The following is a 21,128-nucleotide window of genomic DNA, read 5'->3' as shown; positions in this document are numbered from 1 at the left end:
TCAATAGTGGTAATGTGCCCCCATGCAAGGTGGGAGCTCTCAAAGCGGCTGTAGAAATCAGTCAGTACTGAGGTTTTACTTTGAGCCGAGGATGTGGGAAGTGGCTGAGTGGGTTTTGCAGGTGCTGCAGAAGGCAGGGATGCTCCTGGGGAGAGGAGGGGGTCCTGTTTTGGAGTGGGAGATATTTTTTTTATATGTAATATTCTTTCCCCCCTCCTCTCTGTTATCTCAGCATCTTTGGTTTAAACTTAGCTCTTAAACATTTACTCTTAAGCCCACTCTTCAGCTTGGTGCTCTAAATGAGAATCACGCCTGCAGTGTGACTCAGGAAAGCCTAAATTTGCTCTTATGGCACCCAACCGTTCAAAATACTGTATTTTTGGTAAGCTGAGGTTTCTGCAGAACATGTCCATATTGAGTAGCATTGGCATGTGGGTTGTGTAAAGCTGCTTAATGAATTTTTAGGATGGTCTTGCTTACCATGTTGTGGCTGCCACCAGCGGAAAGCAGTGGCAGGGGTTTTGGCCTCCCGAGGTAAGTCTATTGAAACAATCTGGGGTTCCAGGTATGACATGAAGTCCAGCTCTCGCAGCAAATGCCAGGTGATCCCATTGTCATTTGTGTATTGAACAACAAGCCCTATATTTAAAAATAAAACAAGAAGTTAGTCTCACTGTGCAGAGCAAAGCTGGGGGCAGTTCACTTTTTTATACAGTCAGTATTTATTTCATGTTGGGTATCCTTGAAGTTTGTGTAGGACACAAAGTTGTAATTCTGATAGCTGAGCTCACAATATGGGTAGCTCACAATACCCATACTATGTATACAAGCTCACAGCTCCTTGAAAGTTAATTAGAATATTTAGACAATTTAAGATAGTCTTTCCATCATACACACAGTATGACAAATACTAGGACATAACAGAATTTTGAAGTCACTTATGAGCTCGTCAAAGGGGATAACACAAGAAAGAAGCACCTATGTATACTTCTTCTCTTAAAACTCTTTTATATTGGAGTATGTTCAAAGATAATGGACTATTTTTTTGGGGTCTTATACTGGCGCAAATGAGAGGAGAATCAAACCCTCCATGTAATCTACACTACAAGAAGACAGCTTTTCTCAGTGAGTCAGTGTCAATGTAAATGCCAAATATCAGGAAACAGTCCACTGATGTTAAGTGATTTACCCTGAGAGGAAAATTAAGTTTTCTCATCTACCAGATGTCAGTGGTCTGTCTTCATGCAACTAAACCACTTTACATGGTGAATCTGCTCCCAAAATTCTGCTGATCCCTCCCAAACACAATATCATGCCTCCCACCCCAGTAACTTTTAGCATGTGAGTAAAATTGGAGAAGAGGCATGAGGGAGAGATGAATTTATTCAGACTAAATACATTTTCAGCTGCAGCTTTATAATTTTGCATTTCGGGCAAATTGTGCATAAGCTTGGTTTGGAAGGAAATTTTTCATTAGACCCACTGGTGTAGTTGAGAAACTGAACAAGTTTCAGGCACACAACTCTTCTTCAGGGCAGAAATGGAGGTTGCCCACTTTATCCCGAACTTGGATTTCATTCCTTTTATCTCAGACCTGAAGAAAGTTCTGGCTACTTGTAAATTTACCTATTTTCCAACACTATCAGGTAGTCTAATAAAAGTTATTACACCTTGTCTTCTAAACAATCTTATTGATTTTTTTAGAGGCATCAAAAGGCAAAAATTCTGCAGAAGATGCAAAATACAAGAAGCTTATTATAAAGAAGTGAGGCTTTACCTTCATTCCTGGCTCTTGGTCTGTTGCAGGAGTTACCAACAGCCTTGCTTCCAATTTGTACATAAAATTGAACTAGCCTGTTAAAAAAAACAGGATAAAGAAGTGTAATTATCTTCTGATAGCACAAGATCAGTCAAGATAATTTTCCTCTCTTAACTAATGTGGCGTTATCGGTTAGGTCATTATTTCAGGCTCATTGATAAGGTAATGTTCTCAGAGAAATCAAACATGGCTATGGTGAACAGTGGAGGACTCAAACCAGAAGAAAATGATGTGGTTTATTAATACTATACCTAATAAATGAATTTTTGGAGTGAGTAGCAGAATTTAGCAGTTCTGTCTCTCACAAAATATGCAAAATCTCCAAAGCGGGCAAAGCTGCTCCTTACATCAGGTCTTACCTTGGTCTCTTGTAACTGGAAATTAGATAAAGCTTAGATACAGCATTAGAGTTGTAATAAAAAACTAAAAATAAAAACTAAAGCACCAATCCTTTTTTGATCCTTAAATTCTTGATGTAAACAATTTTCAGTGAAATGAGTTCATTGAACATTTTGTGGACCCTTTGATTTTGAATCTATACATTTTGATTTCATTGAATATCCTCTTGTTCTCACATCGTGAAATGGCAAAAAAAAGTGTTCCTGATCTGCTTTTCTTGCAACCTGCCCCTGTAGTCAGTGCTTTTATCACTTCCCTACCTTCTCTTATTCCTTTCTACTGCAAACCATGGCAACCTTTTCATCTGTGTCTCTGCGTGAGTGTTTTTCCACATCCTCCATTTTTTGCAAAACCGCTTTCTGCAAGCCTTCTAAAGCCACAAACCCCTTTGAGACAGCCTGGCTGGTTTTGACAAAACTCTGGATTGGCCTGGAACATCCACATTTAGCTATATCTGAACTAATAATTACTCTATCTCCAAAATATTGTTAATTTTTTTTTTCCAATCTGCAGTGATGCCCTTGTATTCTTGCTGAGCTGGTATTTTTTAATTGTGACTCTGTGGTTTCAGAGTAGTATACATTTCCTCTTAGATGCGCACTATCGTGCTATGTAGCAGCAATTAATTTCAATTAATGTCCTGCTGCTTGCTCACCAAATTTCACTGCATGTCTCAGACATTCATCTGAGTCTTATTGGGGCATAACTAATGTAAAGGGCATTGAGATGACTGAGAACGCCATCACCCCCTCATCTACACCTTCTTCACAGGTTGTCTGCATTGCACACCCAAAACAGCACCTGAGCACTGGACTCAACCCCGTGACGAGCTTTTGCATGCTGCAAGTTGGCAATGCTATTCTCCTCCTTGTTTCCCAGCCAGTTTTTAAATTAGGATGTTGAGAAACCAGGCTTCATTAATCCTATTGCCTGTAGATAACTTCTTTATTTAAAATATTACTTTTGAGGTGAGTTTGTGTCTCTGTGTGAAGAAACAAGGCTTGATTTACCACTCAAATAATTCCCCACAAGGATAACTCTTTTTGCTTTAGGAAATGTGATCCTAATTTTTGTAGTGACTTTGGTAAAATCACAGACCAGCCACAGGACTACAGCCAGAGCCAGTACGATGCAGACAGGACTCCAATTTCCCGCATCCACTGCTACATACACAGCATCATGATCCTCTTCTGATTCTAAACCCAACCACATTTCAGTTCTGTTATCAAAATCTGTATCTCCTATCTGAGATGTTTTGTATATCCACAGGGACTAGGACAAGCCTGAATATCCTCATCGATCTCATTTCTAACATAACCCCATAGATACCTCAAAAATCGTCAGGCTTATAGTACTACATCATTTAGCCAGGTAGGTCCTGTTTGTTTGCTGCAGGTCTGTTGTCTGAGACAGTATTAAGGCAATAAAACATCAGACAGAAGTTTCTGAGGTGAAAAGATTTACAGTCCTGTGAAAAAATTGTCTTTTATGCTTGTCAAAAGTAAAGATCATTACAAAGCAAAAACAAAGGACAAAAAACCCCCTTCCTGCAGAAGGGTGATCCAAAAGTGTCTGACCCAGAACATCCCTGGGATGGTTGTACAGTCATTAGCAATGGAGTCTGTAAAGCGGACAGGAGCCAAGACAGCTAACAAGCCAGATGTCACCACTTGGAAAAAATATATATATTCCATGGTTTTTATCTAGTGCCAGGTAGACACTGTGTGCAAATGGTCCTACTGAACAGATAGCGAAGAGTGTCATAAGGGACAGGCCATCAAAATGGGAGGCAGTAGCTCATCAGCAACCAAAATGCATCCATGGATCAGATTGTCAGTTGACACAGAAGGACAGAAATACTGCCAGTGAAATTGTGCCTTTGGCGTATTGGGCCATGCAATAGGGAAGGGATGGAGGGGGTTTTTGAAGTGTAAGGCAAAAAAAAAATGATCTGGGTGAAATGAATTTTGACGCAGCTCTCTTAGTGCTATGGGACGTTCTCTTGATATCTGGGGAAAAAAAAGTGTAGTCAACCATATAAAGGAAAAAGGAGGCAAATAGGACAAACAAGGCTATGATTATGATATCACTTAATGTATATACTAAAAATTGAGTGTTTTTTTATGATCACTGGCTTCAGGGCACAAGCTTTAGTTTTAATACTCTTAGTGTGACATCTGAGTTTGGGAGTGTCCTGTTGGGCTGCTTCCCTGAGCAGCACAACACATCTTAGGCTGGCAAATCTCAACCCCTCTGGAGCATAATGAACCAGCAACACTGAGCCCCATTGGACTCTGCTCTGCTGGGAAGAGAAGGGTGAACGGGAAAAGAGTCTCTGTACTTGAAAAAAAGAAGAAAAATTATTTACATTCCTTACATAAAGTTTACCCTTTACATTCGAAAAGCTGTAACTGCAGGAAGATGATAGGGAACATGCATAGGTAGATCTGCAGCAATTGCAGAATGAAAATAAAACTTTAGTGTCTTGCAATATTTTTCAATTTTTCAATCAGGCTCTTCCATGCCTGATTTAACAAAACAAGATCTTAAAAGGTCTGGGAAAACACTATTAACCTGAAAAATAAGCAGCTTAAAAATCTACTGCAGGAGTCTCAGCCTTCCTATTCACAACCCTCAATCCACATATCTAACAGTATGTCTTTCAAGGCATATTTTCCTGCTGTTTACCCAGTCACCAAAACCTCCCAAACAAAAAGCCCTTGCAAAAATAAAAGATAACTGTGCAGGGGCTAAGATGACCCCTAATAAGATAGCTGAATTCTATGCAAGGCATCATTGAATGCAAAAAGTAATACCAAAATGGGAAAAAGTGCTTCCCTCTAATCTCCTCTTTCAAGTGATATTAATTTTAGCTCCAATAATGAAAAAGAAATTCTAGGCTGAGGAATTATTTTCTTTTTACGGGATGGGTCTTTCAGTTAACCCCTCACACCCTCACAAACTTAGTCTGTCTTTACTTCTAGTAAAAAAAGACCCAGTTTATGTTACATTTGGAATCAAACATTAAAGTGGCATGCATCTGTTCAAAGCAAGGTGTCTGAAGCTCAGTGTCTACATTATACACGGCCAACATAGATTGCCTTATAATTAATGAAAGAAATACATGCTTCCAAAAGACAAAGCACTGGCCTTTGATAGACCCTATTTTAGGAAGAGTTGTGTTGCCCTTTTGAAGCAGCTATTCTCTTCTTGGAGCAGACTGGGGTAATTGCTGTAATCTAAAGAGTCCATGCAGCATGAGGTGGCTACTACCCTTTAGCACAGACTGAAGAAAAATCCAGGTTAGTCCCATTTGTATTTGAGAAGACCACTGTGTTTGCTCTGTCTAGCAAACAGCTCAGGGTTGTGGCTTCGAGCTTGAATTGTTGAAAGTTAACCTCCTCACCGTGATGCTTAAAAAAAAATAAAGTGTTGATGTATTTTGAACAATCAGTTGCAGCAGGAGAGCAGCTCACACCGTGAGTACGTGCTCAGAGGAGAGATCTTAGTTGCCCTTATCAAGTGTCCATCTGGCCATTTATGTTCTAGGTGCAGTTTTATGACCATGTTTGTGACCATGTTCTTGTGCAAAACAGAAGCAGTGACAGATTAAAAAAGTCAAGAAAGTGAATTGCTCCGTATTTCTAAACTTCTTTTGGCTTTTAAAATGGTTCAAACTCTGCAAAAAAGGAAAGCTATAAGTATGAATATCTGGCATTAAAATTGGTTTCAAAGTAATATTAAAGCTAAAGGAAATACTTTTCTTTTATAAGAAGATTTCTCCGTGAAAGAAGGAGTAGCTCAAAAATACTGTTTGAATATAGACTTCTTGATGATGTAGTTACATCATGGATGCTTCACAGGACTAACAACAGGTGCTTTAAAGATGGTGGAACAGAAATGCTCAGATGATCTTCCCAGAGTTCCCAGAGACAAACATGTGCTTGTCCAAAGCGTATTTGTCAAACAATTAATTATTCTAATTATAAACTAATTAAAGCAATTATATAAATATATTGTGACAAGACAAGCAGGGGTCAGAGAAAAGGCAGCTGGTGCTGTGCTGGGCAATGCCGGGGAGCAGCTGAGGATGTCCCCAAACCTGCAGCACCCACACTGCCCTACAGAGCACTGCCTGCCTGAGCTGGAGAGTGGTAGCAGTAACTTGTGGCCAGACTTCGCTGAGTGATGTCACAAATTAAATAATGGAGCAAATCATGGCATTACTTACTCTCAGAACAGTATTTGTCAGGAGAAGTATCTTTTATTAAGCTAAATGACATAATTGTAGGGTGTGCAAGGCTTCAGGTGGGAGATCCCTTATGAGACTGGACAAAGCAGCAGACTAAATAGTGGTTAGAATTAACAGCCCTTTGTTTATTCTAATTATATTAATCAGTTAGACAATTTGAGAGAAGAGGATAATTGCTGCCATTGGAGCAGGATTCAGTGGCAGCAGGGAGAGAGGTGAAGGCTGGTTACCCTCTTGGCTGTGTAGAAATAATTCACATTCCATTCCTTTACACTTCTGACAAGTGGACTAATTCACAACATCTGGCAAGTAGACAAAAGCTCCTTGCTATGCCATCATCATGCCTGCAATTCAACACAGTCAGCAGAAGAGGAGTTTTTCTCTCCAGTTCTGGGCAGAGCCTTAGTTTTTGTGCATTCTCAAGACCATATCTTCTGCCTGTCCACCTAGAATACAATGCAAGCTATCTTCTCAGAAGGATAGAGAGTTAATATTTTATTTTATGTTGCTATTCCACTGTTCCTAACCTAAGTATTCTCTTTCAGAAGAAGAAAATAGTACATCAGAATGAACAAAGAAGTATTTTTTCTGCCTTTAAGATTTCTTGTACGGACTGTGATTGCCAGAAAACCACTTCCAACCTTTTCACATCTACACTTGCAACAGGGCAGAAGAGACAACATGAATACACAGGCAATTGTGAGAAGCAGCACTGAGGATTGACCTGATATTTGTGGTGTCCAGGGGAACAGTCCTCGCCTCCCTTTTGCCAGGTCCATTGAAGTACAGAGATTTTCCATCGCTGAGCACACCACAGCCTGTCCCAACCTGACCTCCTGTTATCTTGTACCAGAGAGGGCTTAGCTTCCTCTCAAACCTGTCGAACATCTCACTGTGATTAGGCACATTAGACACACAGGTTCCATGCGATGCTTCAAAAAAGAAAAAAAGAGGGAAATGCTTTAGTGAAACTGTGCTGAACAGAGTAAGGGTCAGATACAGTACACTGGCAGATGGTTCTGTTGCATCCATATGCGACAAAGCACTAGGCTTTTCTAAGAAAATGCCCTGATGATTGTACCTTTTCAAACTCACTTTACAAATTTTTGAATGCAGAATAAGCCCTCTTCCTCTAAACTCTGAGATGGCTTATTTCACTAGGTGAAAAATAGCCATGCGTTACGCTGATAAGGCATTTTTTGTAAATAGAAAAATATTATCCTTTTATTTTATTTTAAACAAATCGAACAAAAGATGTTAGCTTATTGCTTTGTTGGTATAGAGGGTTGAAAAGAGTGCAGTGTACAACTGGTTGTGTCAATCACTGTTTTTTTCATGGGTTTTGGATTTTTTTCTATTTCAGCATAAAAGCACCTGAAACCAAAAGTGAGCAGAATTTTCCACAGAAGGGCCTGTCAGAGCATATGTTCCCTCCTGGTCCCATGCCATCTGATGGCCAGGGGACTCAAAAATGGCAACGATTCTTTTGAAGATGATCCAAACGCTTTTAAGCAGACTTTTCAGTTTATAATGTTTTATTTTGTTTTCTCTTTTATTGCTGGTCCCTTCCCATTCATGCAGATGGTGATGTTCAAAGACTGCAATTGCCAGAAACATCAATGGTGTCCGCTGCCTTCAGCTGCTCCGCTTTGCCTGTGCTGAATTTTATTTAACAAAACAAAAAGATTCTTGCTGGCAGCCCATGAAATATATGTCATCATACATTTTTCCAGAATACTGGAGAGGAAAAACAAGATGCTAGATTTGCAGCTTTAAGTCAGCCAATGCTTACTATAATCCCAACTGAAGAGGGCTGTCTTACCTGTGTAGCCCAGGTCACAGAAGCAGACCCCCGAGACACAGTCCCCATGGCCATTACAATAGTTGGGGCAAGGCTCAGAAATGTAGACACCATCCAAGCCGAAAGGAGGCACACTCTTGTGGGAGCTGCTCTCCTGGATCCAGCGGAATCGAGTCTTACTGTAGAGAAACAACAACAAAGGACATGGTATTACTATTCCCAGCTTCAATATCTGCTGCTCCGTGTTTAAGATTAAAAGGACCTTTTCCTAAATTTGCCTTTTGCAAATAGGATGCCTGAAAAATATTTCTGACATCCTACATTTTTGTCCAGTGTTGCTTAAGGACATTTCTTCCAGTATTTTTGGATGCATTTTGACTTCTTCTATTTCCATGGCCTGTATGCACCAGTGTGATGCAAAGAACAAATACATGGTTTTATCAACAAAACTGAATGATTAGACGTGACTCTGAAGATGCCTTTTACTACTTAGTTCAACCTGAACTACTAATTACATATTAAAATCCCAGAACTCCATTTCTTACAGTACTTACAAAAAGAACTCAGTAATGGCAGTGATGCGGAGTTTGCTATGGGATTGTAGACTTTTAAGTAAAAATTTTCAAGTTATTTTGATACAAAAAAAGCTCCACTTTCTAAAAATGATGGCAAATAACATGTCCTACAGGACATGAGCACAGAAATACTAAGTTTTTATTCTTGGATGACAACATGAAATTCCTAGAAAACAGTGATTTAATCCTTAACTTATATAACTGAAGCTGCTCCAGAGAATTCAATGAGCTAACACTAAGTTACTCCAGCTGACCCACTGCATAGGATATTTGTTGAAGAAAAAATATTTTGGTTATTCATTTTCAGTATTTAGCTTTTAACTAAATCATTTTATAGGAGCTCCAGAGAGGGGAAGAGATTTAAAATCTCACTGCCAATCTAATGGATTAACTAAGATTTTCCTTTCTACTCTGCCAAAAATATGATAAACCTATTGCTTCCCCTTTTCTACTGTGCACCTGGATTTGGTAGGTAGCTGATCATCGTGCTCGAGCTCTGTACCAACTGATGAAATGTGAGCCTCTCTGGTTAACCCATAAGCCACAACTTCTGAAGTGACCCACAACAAATCCAGTTTTCAACATGCCAAGAGCCTCATTGGAGTCACAATACTTACATTTTTAATGTATTAGCATCAGCTTCTTATTCCTGATCACATTACTGAACATAATGCCAAACAGATTGCTGCTATTGATTCTGCACTGCTTGTTTTGGGTAAATCAAATCAGCTGGTGTCAGATCTGTGCAATTTGGCACCTGCTTTTATTGGCTAATTACTGAAGAAAAGACAAACTTGTTATGGTACACGCTGCTATTTCGAGTCCTTGCGGCAAAGGCATCAGCTCTCCTGCTACAAAATATGCCACACACTCGAAATCTGTGCCTGGGCTGAGGAGTCCATGGCAGAAGGACAGGGCTGAAACCCTGGAGCAGCACTGGGGCAGTTGCCTGGGGAGCGAGAGGCAGGAGGCAGCGGGGACATGGCCAGGGGCTCAGTGGGGACAGATGCTGGCAGCGCTTGGTGCGGCCAGCAAATCAGATTGGGTTGTTTTACTGCTGGGGTAAGACAGAGAGTAAGAGGAGTGAGAAACTTCAGCCAAATCCAAGTAAGATTGAGAAAAGCTGCCTGATTTCAAGGCTTATTTGTGTCTTCCAGCATCTGATATTTTCTCACCAGTATTAACCCGATGCTGAGGTTATGCTTGCAGGTGAGCACACCTATTATTTTCCTCCCTGTTTTGCCTTTGGCTCTCCCGGCCACCTTCCGTGACACAGCACATCACACAACAGCCCAAATACCTTTCTAAGGTTTCTTTGCCCAGTGGTAACTAAAATTAATCCTGTTCAACTGGCTTATTTGATTCATGTGACTTATTACTCTCTTGCTGGTGCCTCTGACCTAACTGATATATATAAAAACGGATGATGGTTGATGTCAAATTAAAATGTGCTGGGTGCCTTGCTGCTTTGTAATTTAGTTCTATAGAACAATCTGACCCCTTTAAAATGGAAAACTTCTCCCTGTTTTGGGGAGCACAGTATATTTTTCCCAGATCTGCCATTTTTTAACGCTGCTTTTATTCACAGCTTTGCAACTTCTTCCCAGTGTGCCATCACAGAAGGAGCAGCTAATTCATGGGTCCCACTGGCATCACTGGTTTACAATGCACAGTACCTGGCTGCAAGTGACCTAGGGATAACAATAGTAATCCTTGTCCAGTCCTCAAAGTCTCCTGTGTGGTACACAGTGGGCTCGCTCAGCTCCCGGGAGCTCCCCTCGCACCCCTTCATGCCAGGAGAAGCAGGGTAGCAGCCCTCCTTCACCAGTGACCAGAAGAGCCCAGCATCGTGTGAGTACTGAAGCAGAACGGGAGCAGAGCTGCTGTACTGGTTGGTGCAACCAATGTTCAGCTGCAAAAAAAGCAGAGCATCAGATATGAGCTGAAGAAACCTGCACTGTTATTAGTATTTATTGTCTGCAGACCACCTTTGACTTTTTGGTTTGGGAGGCTTAATGCTCCAAACACTTGCTTTGAAACCCTGGGTAGGGGTTGGTAGGACTGATGGTAGGACTCTTGTTTCCTACATGTATATGACATGTCTCAGTAAAAATTCCCACTATCCCCTCATTAAGGCTGCCGAGTTCAGCACACCAAAAGGTGCAAAGAACTTTTCAAGGCTCCCTGTGCATAGCAGGCCCCAAACAGCAAACTCTGCACAGGCACCTCTATGCCCAAGAGTGGGAAGACCTGCATCCTCTGAGATCCATCCCATCTGCAGTCCACCCAGTGTGACCACAGGATCAGCCTGACTCCCAGGTGAGCCCTGGCCACAGCCTTGTCACTGGCCTTGCAGGAATGATGTCTGGGAGTTGACACTGCAGCTTGGGCCCCCAGAATACAATAAAATTGAATTAAGTAGAAAAATGCATATTAAAATGTGAAAAGAGAATGTAATGAAGACAAAAATCAACTGCTGATTTGAAGTTTTCAGTTTCATTTTTCAAGTTATCAGAAAAATATTAGTTTTCATTATTTTCCTGCAGAAATTCTACTTGAGCTATAGAACATAAAATGTAAAACAAAATCATTCATGTAAAATGAAATAATTCTGACAAATTACTGTCTTTGAGTTTATCAATGCAAAATTATTCCAGCTTGCTATTTAAAATGGAAATTTCACAAACTTACAGAAGCATTTAACCGTATGCTTAAAATTAAAGCATGCAAATAAGACGAACACATTTATGTGCAGGCTGGTTTAAAAGCATTCCAAAAAAGTCTGAATTCAGGCCTTAAATGATAGACTTTATAAAGAAGAACTTACTGTTCTGTGATACATGTTGTTTATGTTTTGTGTATTTGTGTTACATTGCCAAGTGCTTCAGTAACGAAACGTGTATGAAACATTTTTAAGTATTGATTTTTTTAGCCTAAAACTTTTTTTAAATGCTGCTGCTCATCAAACCTACAGAAGGGAGACTAAGTCACTGAAGTAGAGGAAAGTGGCAAAGAGGCAAATAGCATCTTTTCAGGCTAAATAGTATTGATACATTGAGATATTTTTGGGTCTTAGTTTAAAGTATAAAACTACAAGCAATACTCACTCAGAAATTGTACTGAAATCCCTCAGTTTGTATAGCATTCATTAGCATAACTTTTAGATGAAATGAGATTATTTTACAAATCCCATTATTTCTAACTAACTTTCCTATTTATAGAACTGTGGGAATTATATTTGAAAAGCTGCCTGTAAACATCTGATCTCTTTAATAATTCCACTTGTAAATTATTCAGTGTCTGTATCCACCAATTATGTAAGGACCATGTATTTGTGGTGAGCTCATTAAAATTGCATTGCAACCAACCTCCAGAATTCACCAATGGGATTTCATTATAAACTCAATAAAATTTTGATTAGGGTTCAGAAACAAGAGCTTGTCAAAGCAAATATACTTTCTTTGGAGCCCATATTCTGATGTATTGTCAGACCAGTGAAATTTCTGTAAGCCCTTTAAAGAGGAAAATGCTAATTGGAGCCTATATTCATTGACACAATGAAGTAAATTATATGAAAAACCCACACTGGAGTACAGAGCAGCTTGTAAGTCCTTAAATAGTTTAAAATACAAAAATGTACGCAAACCACATTGGAGCTTTTGTACTCATGGAGCCCCAGACGGGATAAATCCTTTTTTTGCTTGACATTGTAGTAGCATTTCCTGGTACTGACTTGAATACAATGACAGTCACTTCAACCCACTTGTGAAATGTGTCGAAGAACAAAAAGCTTTAAAACTTCTCCAGAGGGGTAAAAACGCTCTCCTGCACCAAGGTTTTGGCTATCCTTCCAGAAAGCAGAATGGCATTTTATGCTGTTTGAATTCATACTTATGCTCTTCACATCCTTCTATGCAATGGTGTAGTTTATCATGTTGATTTGAACTGTGGCCACAGTGGCATCTTGCAAGTACTGACTAAAGGCAATTTTAGGGATATTCTTGCAAGGATTTATGTTTAAAGAATACCTTGAACTGGAGGACGTATCCAGGCTTCAGACTTAAATCTCGAGTCACTGCAAACCGGTCTCCATCTGATTTACCAAAAAGCATGGCGGAGGGTGTGGCAGAGCAGAAACTTTCATTTTTGGTCATTCCTTCGTTGGCCAGCATTAACCACACACTCATCTGGTTCATAGGGTAATCAAATGCTGGCTTTTCATAAAAGTTCTGTTAGAGATGAAAAGGAAAGCCACAAGTATTATCACCTTGCAGTGTGACTTCAGAATAATTCCCAAAATGATCAACTTTCAAATTTTGCAATTTGTATTTTCTGTCATTTTCAAAAAATTGTAATTTCCAAAACTTCAGTCCTGACTTTTTGAGGAGATACATCATTACATCCTCTGTCACAAAGATTAGGAGCCTGATGATTTTGTGATAAGACACAAGTTATTCCCACATAGAGACACAGCTGCAAACACTACAGCTGTTTCTTTAAATAGACCCAACATTTTCAAAGAAAATTATATTCAAACAAAAGTTCCTAACAGAGAGGATGGTTCCTGGTTTGTGGGGATGCCCAGAGCCAGCTCTTGCTTATTACCTGTGGTAAAGTGGGATTAACAACAGGAATTATGTGCTTCTGCTTCTCTGACAGGATGATGATGTCATCGATGGCCCACTGATCATACCCTTCCCCTGAAAACACGGGCTGCCACCAGCGAAACCTGGTGCAAGGTGTCTTGGCTGCAGCTGGCAGCTCCAGATAGACAAACCTGAAGAACAGAAGTGAAGCAGAACTTTAGAGAGCACAGTTTGTAGAGATATATACCACTGAAGAGGGAAAAGGGGCATCTATCTTACAAGTCCAAAGTAATTTGCATTTCCAAAGAAGGGAAACAAAGCTGACAAAGGGTCCAAGAGAGTAAGTCATATGAGGTGTAGCTGAGGAAGCTGGGGTTGTTTAGTCTGGAGAAGAGGAGGCTCAGGGGAGATCTTATCACTCTCTGCAACCACCTGACAGGAGGCTGTAGCAAGGTGGGGGCTGGCCTTATCTCCCAGGCAACCAGTGACAAGAGAACATAGCCTTAAACTGTGCCAGGGGAGATTCAGATTGGACAACAGGAATAATTTCTTCACTGAAAGGCTAGTTAAGCATTAGAACGGGCTGCCTAGGGCAGTAGTGGAGTCACCATCCCTGAAAGTGTTCAAAAAATGACTGGATGTGGCACTTAGTGCTATGACATGGTGGTGTTCAGTCAAAGATTGGATTCAATGATCTTGGAGGTCTTTTCCAACCTTAATGATTTGATGATTCTATTATTCTAACCTTCTATAGATCTAGATACCTACTTATACACTGCATATCAAGAAGCCATCTTTGTCCTTCCTGTCTGTGGAAAATGTAAACTCTTTAAGAAAATATCTATTTTTTATGATCTATTACTATATTGCCAAACACAATAAGGAACTGATTTGAACTCTGCAGCTTTGAATTAAACTGTTCAGCTGATCCATGTTCAACAAGTCTTTATGTTCTTCTGGTGCCAGGAAGTAATAGTGAAATATGCTGGCAAAATCAATTTCTCATTCTCTTCTGCTGATTGGTCCTATTTGTAGAAAAAAGCATCCTTCTGTTATAGTGCAATAGATTATGTAGCGGAGCTTTCTTCTGCAGGTAAAAATATTTCAGCCCTCCTATATATATGTTTATAAAAGAACTTGAGGTTGTCTCAGTTTGCGTTATGTTCGACTTAGGAAACACCTTACTAAAATGATGTCAAATAAAAGTTAAATTTTCAAACCTAATCACACTTATGCCGAAAGTACAATAATTAGTTACTTTCTCAATCCTGTTTCAGACAACTTACATATATGCATTTCTAGATACAATATTTTTGGCACTCTTTCTTTATATCTCATGTTATTTTGTGTCATGGACTCTGCTTCATTTGCCAGTGAGGCAGAGACAGGAAAAGAAACTGTTCTTTTCCAGAGGATTCCCAGATTTATGTGTTGGAGAATAAGGAATTGGCAAAAAAGATCTGGACCGCATTTGAAACAGCAGGAAAATAAATCTGCATAGCTATGTTCTGTAAGGACCATCACTCTTGATTGCTCAGAAGGGCAATATTTTGTCTAAAAACAATGTATTGGATAGCCCAGTGATGAAGGTTTCAGTATTTAGCGTCTTTGTTGAGTGTGTCCTGAAGGGAAGGTGGTAGCTGTAGTTTTTCTGGATTTTAGTGAGGCTTTTGATACTGTACCTCACAGCATCCTTATGGACAGGTTGTCCAACCATCAGAAGAATGGTTTCAGGGTGTGCTGGGTGAAGACCTGGTTGAAGGGCAGAATTCAAAGGTTGGGGTGAATGGGACTACATCTGGCTGGTGACTGGTCACCAGCAGTGTTCCTCAGGGTTCAATCCTAGAGCCACTCCTGTTCAATATGTTTCTCAAGGATCTGGATGCAGGCGTTGAATGCACCATTAGCAAGTTTGCTGATGATACCAAAATGGGAGGTTGACTGTCTTGAGGATCAAGAGGTCTTTCAGAGGGATCTTGACAGATTGGAGCATTGGGATTGATTAATGGGATGAAATTTAACAAGTGGGAATGTCGATTCTGTGCCTAGGATGGAGTAACACTGAGAACAAGTATAATCTAGGAGAGATGTGGCTGGAGATCAGCCCTGAAGAAAGGGATCTGTGGGTGCTGGTCAGCAGCAAGTTCAAAAGGTGTCAGCAGCAAGTTCAAAATGTGTCAGCAGCATGCCCTGGCAGCCAAGAGGGCAAATGTGGGATGCACCAAACACAGCATCACCAGCTGCTCAAAAGAGGTGATTGTCCTCCTGTATTCAGTGTTGGTGTGGCCTCACCTTGAGCACTGTGTGCAGTTCTGGGCCCTGTGGTCTGAGAAAGATGTGAAGGTCCTTGAGTGTATCCAGTGGAGGGCAACAAAGCTGGTGAAAGAGCTGAAGGATTTATGAGGGATGGCTAAGGATATGGGCTTGTCTAGTTTGGAGAACAGGAGGCTGAAGGGTGACCTCATTGCTCTCTACAACTTCCTGAGGAGGAGATATGGAGAGGGAGATGCTGAGCTCTTCTCCCTGGTATCCAGTGACAGGACTCATGGGAAAGGTTCAAAGCTGTGCCAGGGAGGTATAGACTGGACACGAGGAAGCATTTTTGTTCCAAGAGTGTGGTCAAGCACTGGAACAGGCTTTCTAGAGAATTAATTGATGCCCAGGCCTGTCAGTCAATGTCCTTAACAGCACACTTTAACTTTTGGTCAGCCCTGAAGTGGTCGGGCAGTTGGACTGGATGATCGCTGTAGGCGCCTTCCAACTGAAATAGTTGATCCTATTTTATTCTATTCTATTCTAAACAAAATTCAATATTTTTATACTTCCAAGTGCCTAGATTGCCTTTAGAAAAAGACAGTCTGCTGACTTAGAGAAGTCCTTCTGAAAGTGTTGTTCATTTCAACGCAAAATGACAAGATGGGAAAATAAAATTATTTGCATGTTGAAAGACATGGATGATAGGTAACAGAAATAATGTTAATACCTGTGCAGACAACAGTTTAAATTTTCACTGACAAGGTATTTTACAGCAAATTTGAAATGCTGAACATGAATTCTTCTCTTCCTTAAATACTTATTTAAAGGAGCTTTAGTTTTATGTGACATTAATACATGTTCATTAGATCTAAAACCAGAATCAGAGGAAATGGCAGATTTCTATACCTCTTTTGGGCAAGTTCTGTATTTGCTTGCTAATGTTTTGCAGATATTAGAATTTTAGTCAGGTTTCATATGGGACGTAATAGGAAACTTTATATTTTACTTCAGTTTTTGAAGGTCCACTTTCATTACATTTTTTATTCCTAGTAACAGGAGTTTACTGTGGGAGCCTGAAAAAGTTTCCATATATTGATGGCTTTAAACATTATAACCTGAAATTATTATTCATGTTTTCATAAATTGAGAAATATTTTTTTTAAAAGCTGATGCAGTATGGTTATAATTTAGACCAAAATTATACCTGGGTTTGCTGAAGTCAGAGAAATACATTTCTGCTAGTAGCTGCCAGTTGATACCACCATTATTGCTGTACTGCAGCAGCACACCTTCTTCTCTGCTGTCAGGTTTATTGCATGAAGAACTGTCTCCTCCGATTTGGATGTAAAACTGTACAAAATCCACCCATGTTGTGTCCAAATCCCAGCTTACCAACTGTCTTTTTCCAGCCTACAATACAAAGAAAGAGGGGAATAATAATTTTAATTATGACACCTTCATTATGAATAGAAATATTCAAAATTCAACACAGATGAATATTGCACAGAAAATTACACAACATGGAGAACATTGAATTTTGTGTTAATTTTATCTCTCAGTTATTCTTCTTGGCCATCCTTTATGTCTTAATGACCCTGATATGATCCCACAAGTATTTTTATTACTAGATTTCAACATGCAATGCAACTACACAACATGATTTCCACACAACTATTTCATCTCATTCCTTCAAGGTCCCAAGTACATCCAGAAGACAAAGAACAGATGCTGATATCCTGAATCAACCAGGGTTAAATTCTTAAGTATTCAGCTTTTTAATGATAACGCTCAGAGACATAGAAGGCTATTTCTGACATCTAATTTCCCCACTTAAATCTTGCACTGCATAGGGTTACCTGATCACCTGAAATCAGCCCCTATAATACTTTTTGCTTGAAGCCCACCTCCTACACAAGAACCAGGACATGGCATTTTCTCTTCATGTATCACCCAAATAAGATTTGTTCCTACACAAAACTATGCTCTTTTCCTAGTAAGTATTGTAAATCAGGAGCCACTCGAATAAAAACTGTGGATTTGGTTTCATGTTTACCTAAGCATAGCTGAGAGATAAAAACAGCCTTGTAAAATTCAGTGAGAGGCTTTTCCAAGACTGTTTTTGAGTTCTAACAGGTTAATGTGGTCACTTTGTGCATGATGGCAAAGGAAAAAAGCTTTAAGGTTTAAAAACCTTTTTTTCGTAACAGGAATTATCCCATACCCCTCTTCCCTTTGTGCCCTGGTGCTTGAAGCTGAACTAGTGGGCTTACACAGCAAGAAACCTACAAGATGCCAATATGTGACGTGAAGCTGCCTGCGGCAAGGCAGGACACAGGACGAGAGCAGTGTCCCCATGGAGGTGCCCTGCATGCCCTGCATCTGACACAACCCTGCCCCAGCACAGCACTGTGCTGCCACAGGCTTTTACAGGTAAGCCAAAGCCACTTGTGTGCAGCCAGAGGGAGGATGCAGGGATCATATTTCTGCATTTATTAAAGTAGCTGTAACCTGGCACCACCCCCCAAAATGGAGCAGAACTGTCAACAGTTTCTGTTTCTGATTCCCTAAAAACTCATGGGTTTCTGTCCGTCTCCAGGCATAAAAAGGTATCAAAAAGGAAAACCTGGGCTAAGTTATATAATGATGCCTATGTTTTAAGCAATATTTTTCTTTTCTCTGTCACTTATACATTTATGGTCCTCATGATAAATTTCCAGACAAACTTGAGGTAAGCAAGTGACGTGATCTAGCTGAAGACAAGGAACAAGATTATGAGCTGAGACTTAAAATATCATCTGTGTTTTTTATGGCTGATAGATGAATTTAAATCTTGTTTGACTCACCACCTCTTTCCTCTTTCTACCCAGTTCAGGGCAAACCCAGCAGATAAATGTATATTGCTTTCTTTCTCAGAACGTTTTGCTTTGCTGGTGTAACAGCCTGGGTCCATGGCTCATTTGCAGAACCTACCAAAAAGGCCACCTCACACCATGAGACTAATTTCCAGAAGCTGAACACATGTGGGTTTGAAGCTCAGTTAGCTTGCACCACTGATGACAACTAAAACCTGTGAAGCATCCTTTGACTCTCAAAAAGCTCATATAGATACAGTCATATTGCTTTGGTTTTGAATGTTGCCTGCTGTTTTAGTTTATTTGCTGGTTTATTCCCAGCTGAGTGAATCCCTCCTGGATGGTGCCATGAGAGGAAGATGAGCTCAGTCTTGGGTGCAGCCCTGAGCTTTCCAGTGCAGCCTCAGATGGCTGGCCAAGGTGATACTGATAATCTCTTGGTAGTTTACTTTCACAGCTTCATTTGGAGACTCACTGTAATTTGAAATAATCATCATCAAATCAAGCCAGTAATGGGTAATAATGATACAAACACCCTTGCTGCCCCACAGCCAGGTGTTGCCTGGCTTGCTGAGGGTACCCAACGAAACTATTGCAAGTGGGTTTTCCACACACCCCAGAGCAGCTTTGCCTGCCAAAGGGGTAATCATGGAACCAGGTTAATTAAGAAAGGGCACAAGTGGCATAAAACCTCAGAGGAATTGCAGAGGCTAATTGAAAAAGCTTTGTATTGTAAACATGCCCACAATTGATTAAAATGAGTTGTAAAACAAAAACAGAGGGTTATCAGAACACAGCCAACATTAATTCTGGCAGCAGTAATTGATTGTGGCAGCAAACATTAGACATTCAAATAAAAAGTGGCTGTTTGAGCAAATGAAAAGAAATGGAGCCTGTGAATATGAGTTCCCCAAAACAATACAGAAATGTTGGGCAACTATAAAAATAATTATTTATTATATACCAGCTACAGAAATGTTGGGCAATTATAAAAATAATTTTTTATTATATACCAGCATGGTCACTAGACACCTTGAAAAAGATCTAAACAGAAATTAAATAAACCACCTTCTGTTGACGGCACACAGACTGCTACTACTCCAGAAATGAATGATAACCTAACCCTTAGAGATCAATAGAAAGAAGCCAAGAATTTCTAAATGAGTTTTTCACTCCTCCTTAGCAAAAATCAGAAGAAAGATCATAGCAGGTTCATTCTAATTTAGCAAACTACTTTTAAGAAACTTGGCATAAGGAACTGAGCCAGAAGGAAAAACATCTAACAGAGAAGACAATTATATAAAAAAATCCAATTATCACAATTAGCTAGTTATACTGATTGGTCTATTATAAAGTTTTCAGTGCAGAGCTGTATTTCCAGGGGAGTTGGATGTGAGACTATGTAGGAGTGCTGAAAATTATTTCATGGGTTAGATTTTTGTAATGAGGTAAACAACACACAATTACACAGTGTTGCATATTGGGTTATTCTTCTGGGACTAATCTGGTTCTTATGACAGCAATGGCAGTTTGATCAAACCTTTAAAAGAGAAGCACATAGCTGCATTTATACTCTTCCTTTCAATTAAGAACAAAACAAACCCTAGTACTAGACCCGAGGAAGAACAATAAAAAAATAAGTCTGTGATTACAACCTGTAATCTTACATCTGGTCATAAAGATATCTTTTTATTTTAGTTATAATTGCTATTAATTAGCAGAATTCCCTATATCTCTTCTGTTCTATTATTTTTTGTCTGCAAAGCATCCAAGTTATGCAAAAAAGTATGCTCCTACAGGCTAACCACTATCTAAAATCCTGGAGGAGTTGTTTTTTTCCACTAGTTTTGGCCCTATGATCTCAAATTAAGCTGATTGTCCCATGGAAAGCCAACCTTTCTCCATCTCTTACCCAGAACAGTACAGACAAATCAAATGGGAGGTGCTGAATGCTGAGAACTAAGTCTTAAAACAGAAAATGTACAACTAAGACATTATGAATGTACAGCACACTGGTAATTTACTTCCTTTCATTACAGTTGGTATTTCTTGAATACATAATGCATGTGTCTTTCCCTATCTCTTTTGACTGTTTTGTTCTTTACCTGCAGAGCACATCTGTGCTGTTTAATGCACTTCTAATACTGCGTGCAGCTTTCTGCCGCCTCCTTTTTCTTTGCCACACAACCACATCATGCTCCACTCAAACCTACAGTAAGTGCCTTTTGCCGTCTCCCATCCCTTTTTAGTACCTTGTTGAAGTAGAGCGAGGAGCCAGATGAGATGACCCCACAGCCTTCTTCAGGCTTGACGATCTCTCCCCCAATAATCTCCTGCCACTCTGTCTTCAAGGCGTCTGGGTTCTCAAAATCAGACATGATGGTTGAAGAAAGGGGATTTTCAGGCTGACATTCAGTACCCCGAAACCCTGAGTCACACCTAGAAAGAAACGTAAACACTGACAATTAGTTAAGGTGGCGCAGTGACCTTTTAAAATTAGATGTGAAATAACAAATCATTCTTGGACTGGAATTTTGGAACATGGAAACAAACTAGAATAACTGGAAAAAACCCTGTATTTTATTTCT

At 39.8% G+C, this 21,128-nt stretch overlaps 1 protein-coding gene across 2 annotated transcripts in view; it reads right to left on the bottom strand.

Moving 5' to 3' along the window:
- The window catches only part of RELN (reelin), a 284,032-nt gene that overhangs the window by 53,761 nt on the left and 209,143 nt on the right, over positions 1–21,128 (bottom strand). For both annotated transcript variants that reach the window (XM_027679385.1, XM_027679386.1), the window contains exons 24-32: positions 20,793–20,979; positions 16,893–17,098; positions 13,452–13,623; positions 12,875–13,075; positions 10,523–10,758; positions 8,293–8,450; positions 7,195–7,402; positions 1,778–1,854; positions 481–639 (exon numbers count right to left, since the gene is read on the bottom strand). In XM_027679385.1, coding sequence (XP_027535186.1) covers positions 481–639; positions 1,778–1,854; positions 7,195–7,402; positions 8,293–8,450; positions 10,523–10,758; positions 12,875–13,075; positions 13,452–13,623; positions 16,893–17,098; positions 20,793–20,979 — 1,604 coding nt within the window. The remainder of the gene's footprint in view (positions 1–480; positions 640–1,777; positions 1,855–7,194; positions 7,403–8,292; positions 8,451–10,522; positions 10,759–12,874; positions 13,076–13,451; positions 13,624–16,892; positions 17,099–20,792; positions 20,980–21,128) is intronic.

The sequence above is a fragment of the Neopelma chrysocephalum genome, unplaced genomic scaffold (genome assembly GCF_003984885.1).
Source record: "Neopelma chrysocephalum unplaced genomic scaffold, ASM398488v2 Primary Assembly neopelma1_45, whole genome shotgun sequence".
NCBI classification, from domain to species: domain Eukaryota; kingdom Metazoa; phylum Chordata; class Aves; order Passeriformes; family Pipridae; genus Neopelma; species Neopelma chrysocephalum.
This window is presented reverse-complemented; position numbering and strand designations above follow the sequence as displayed.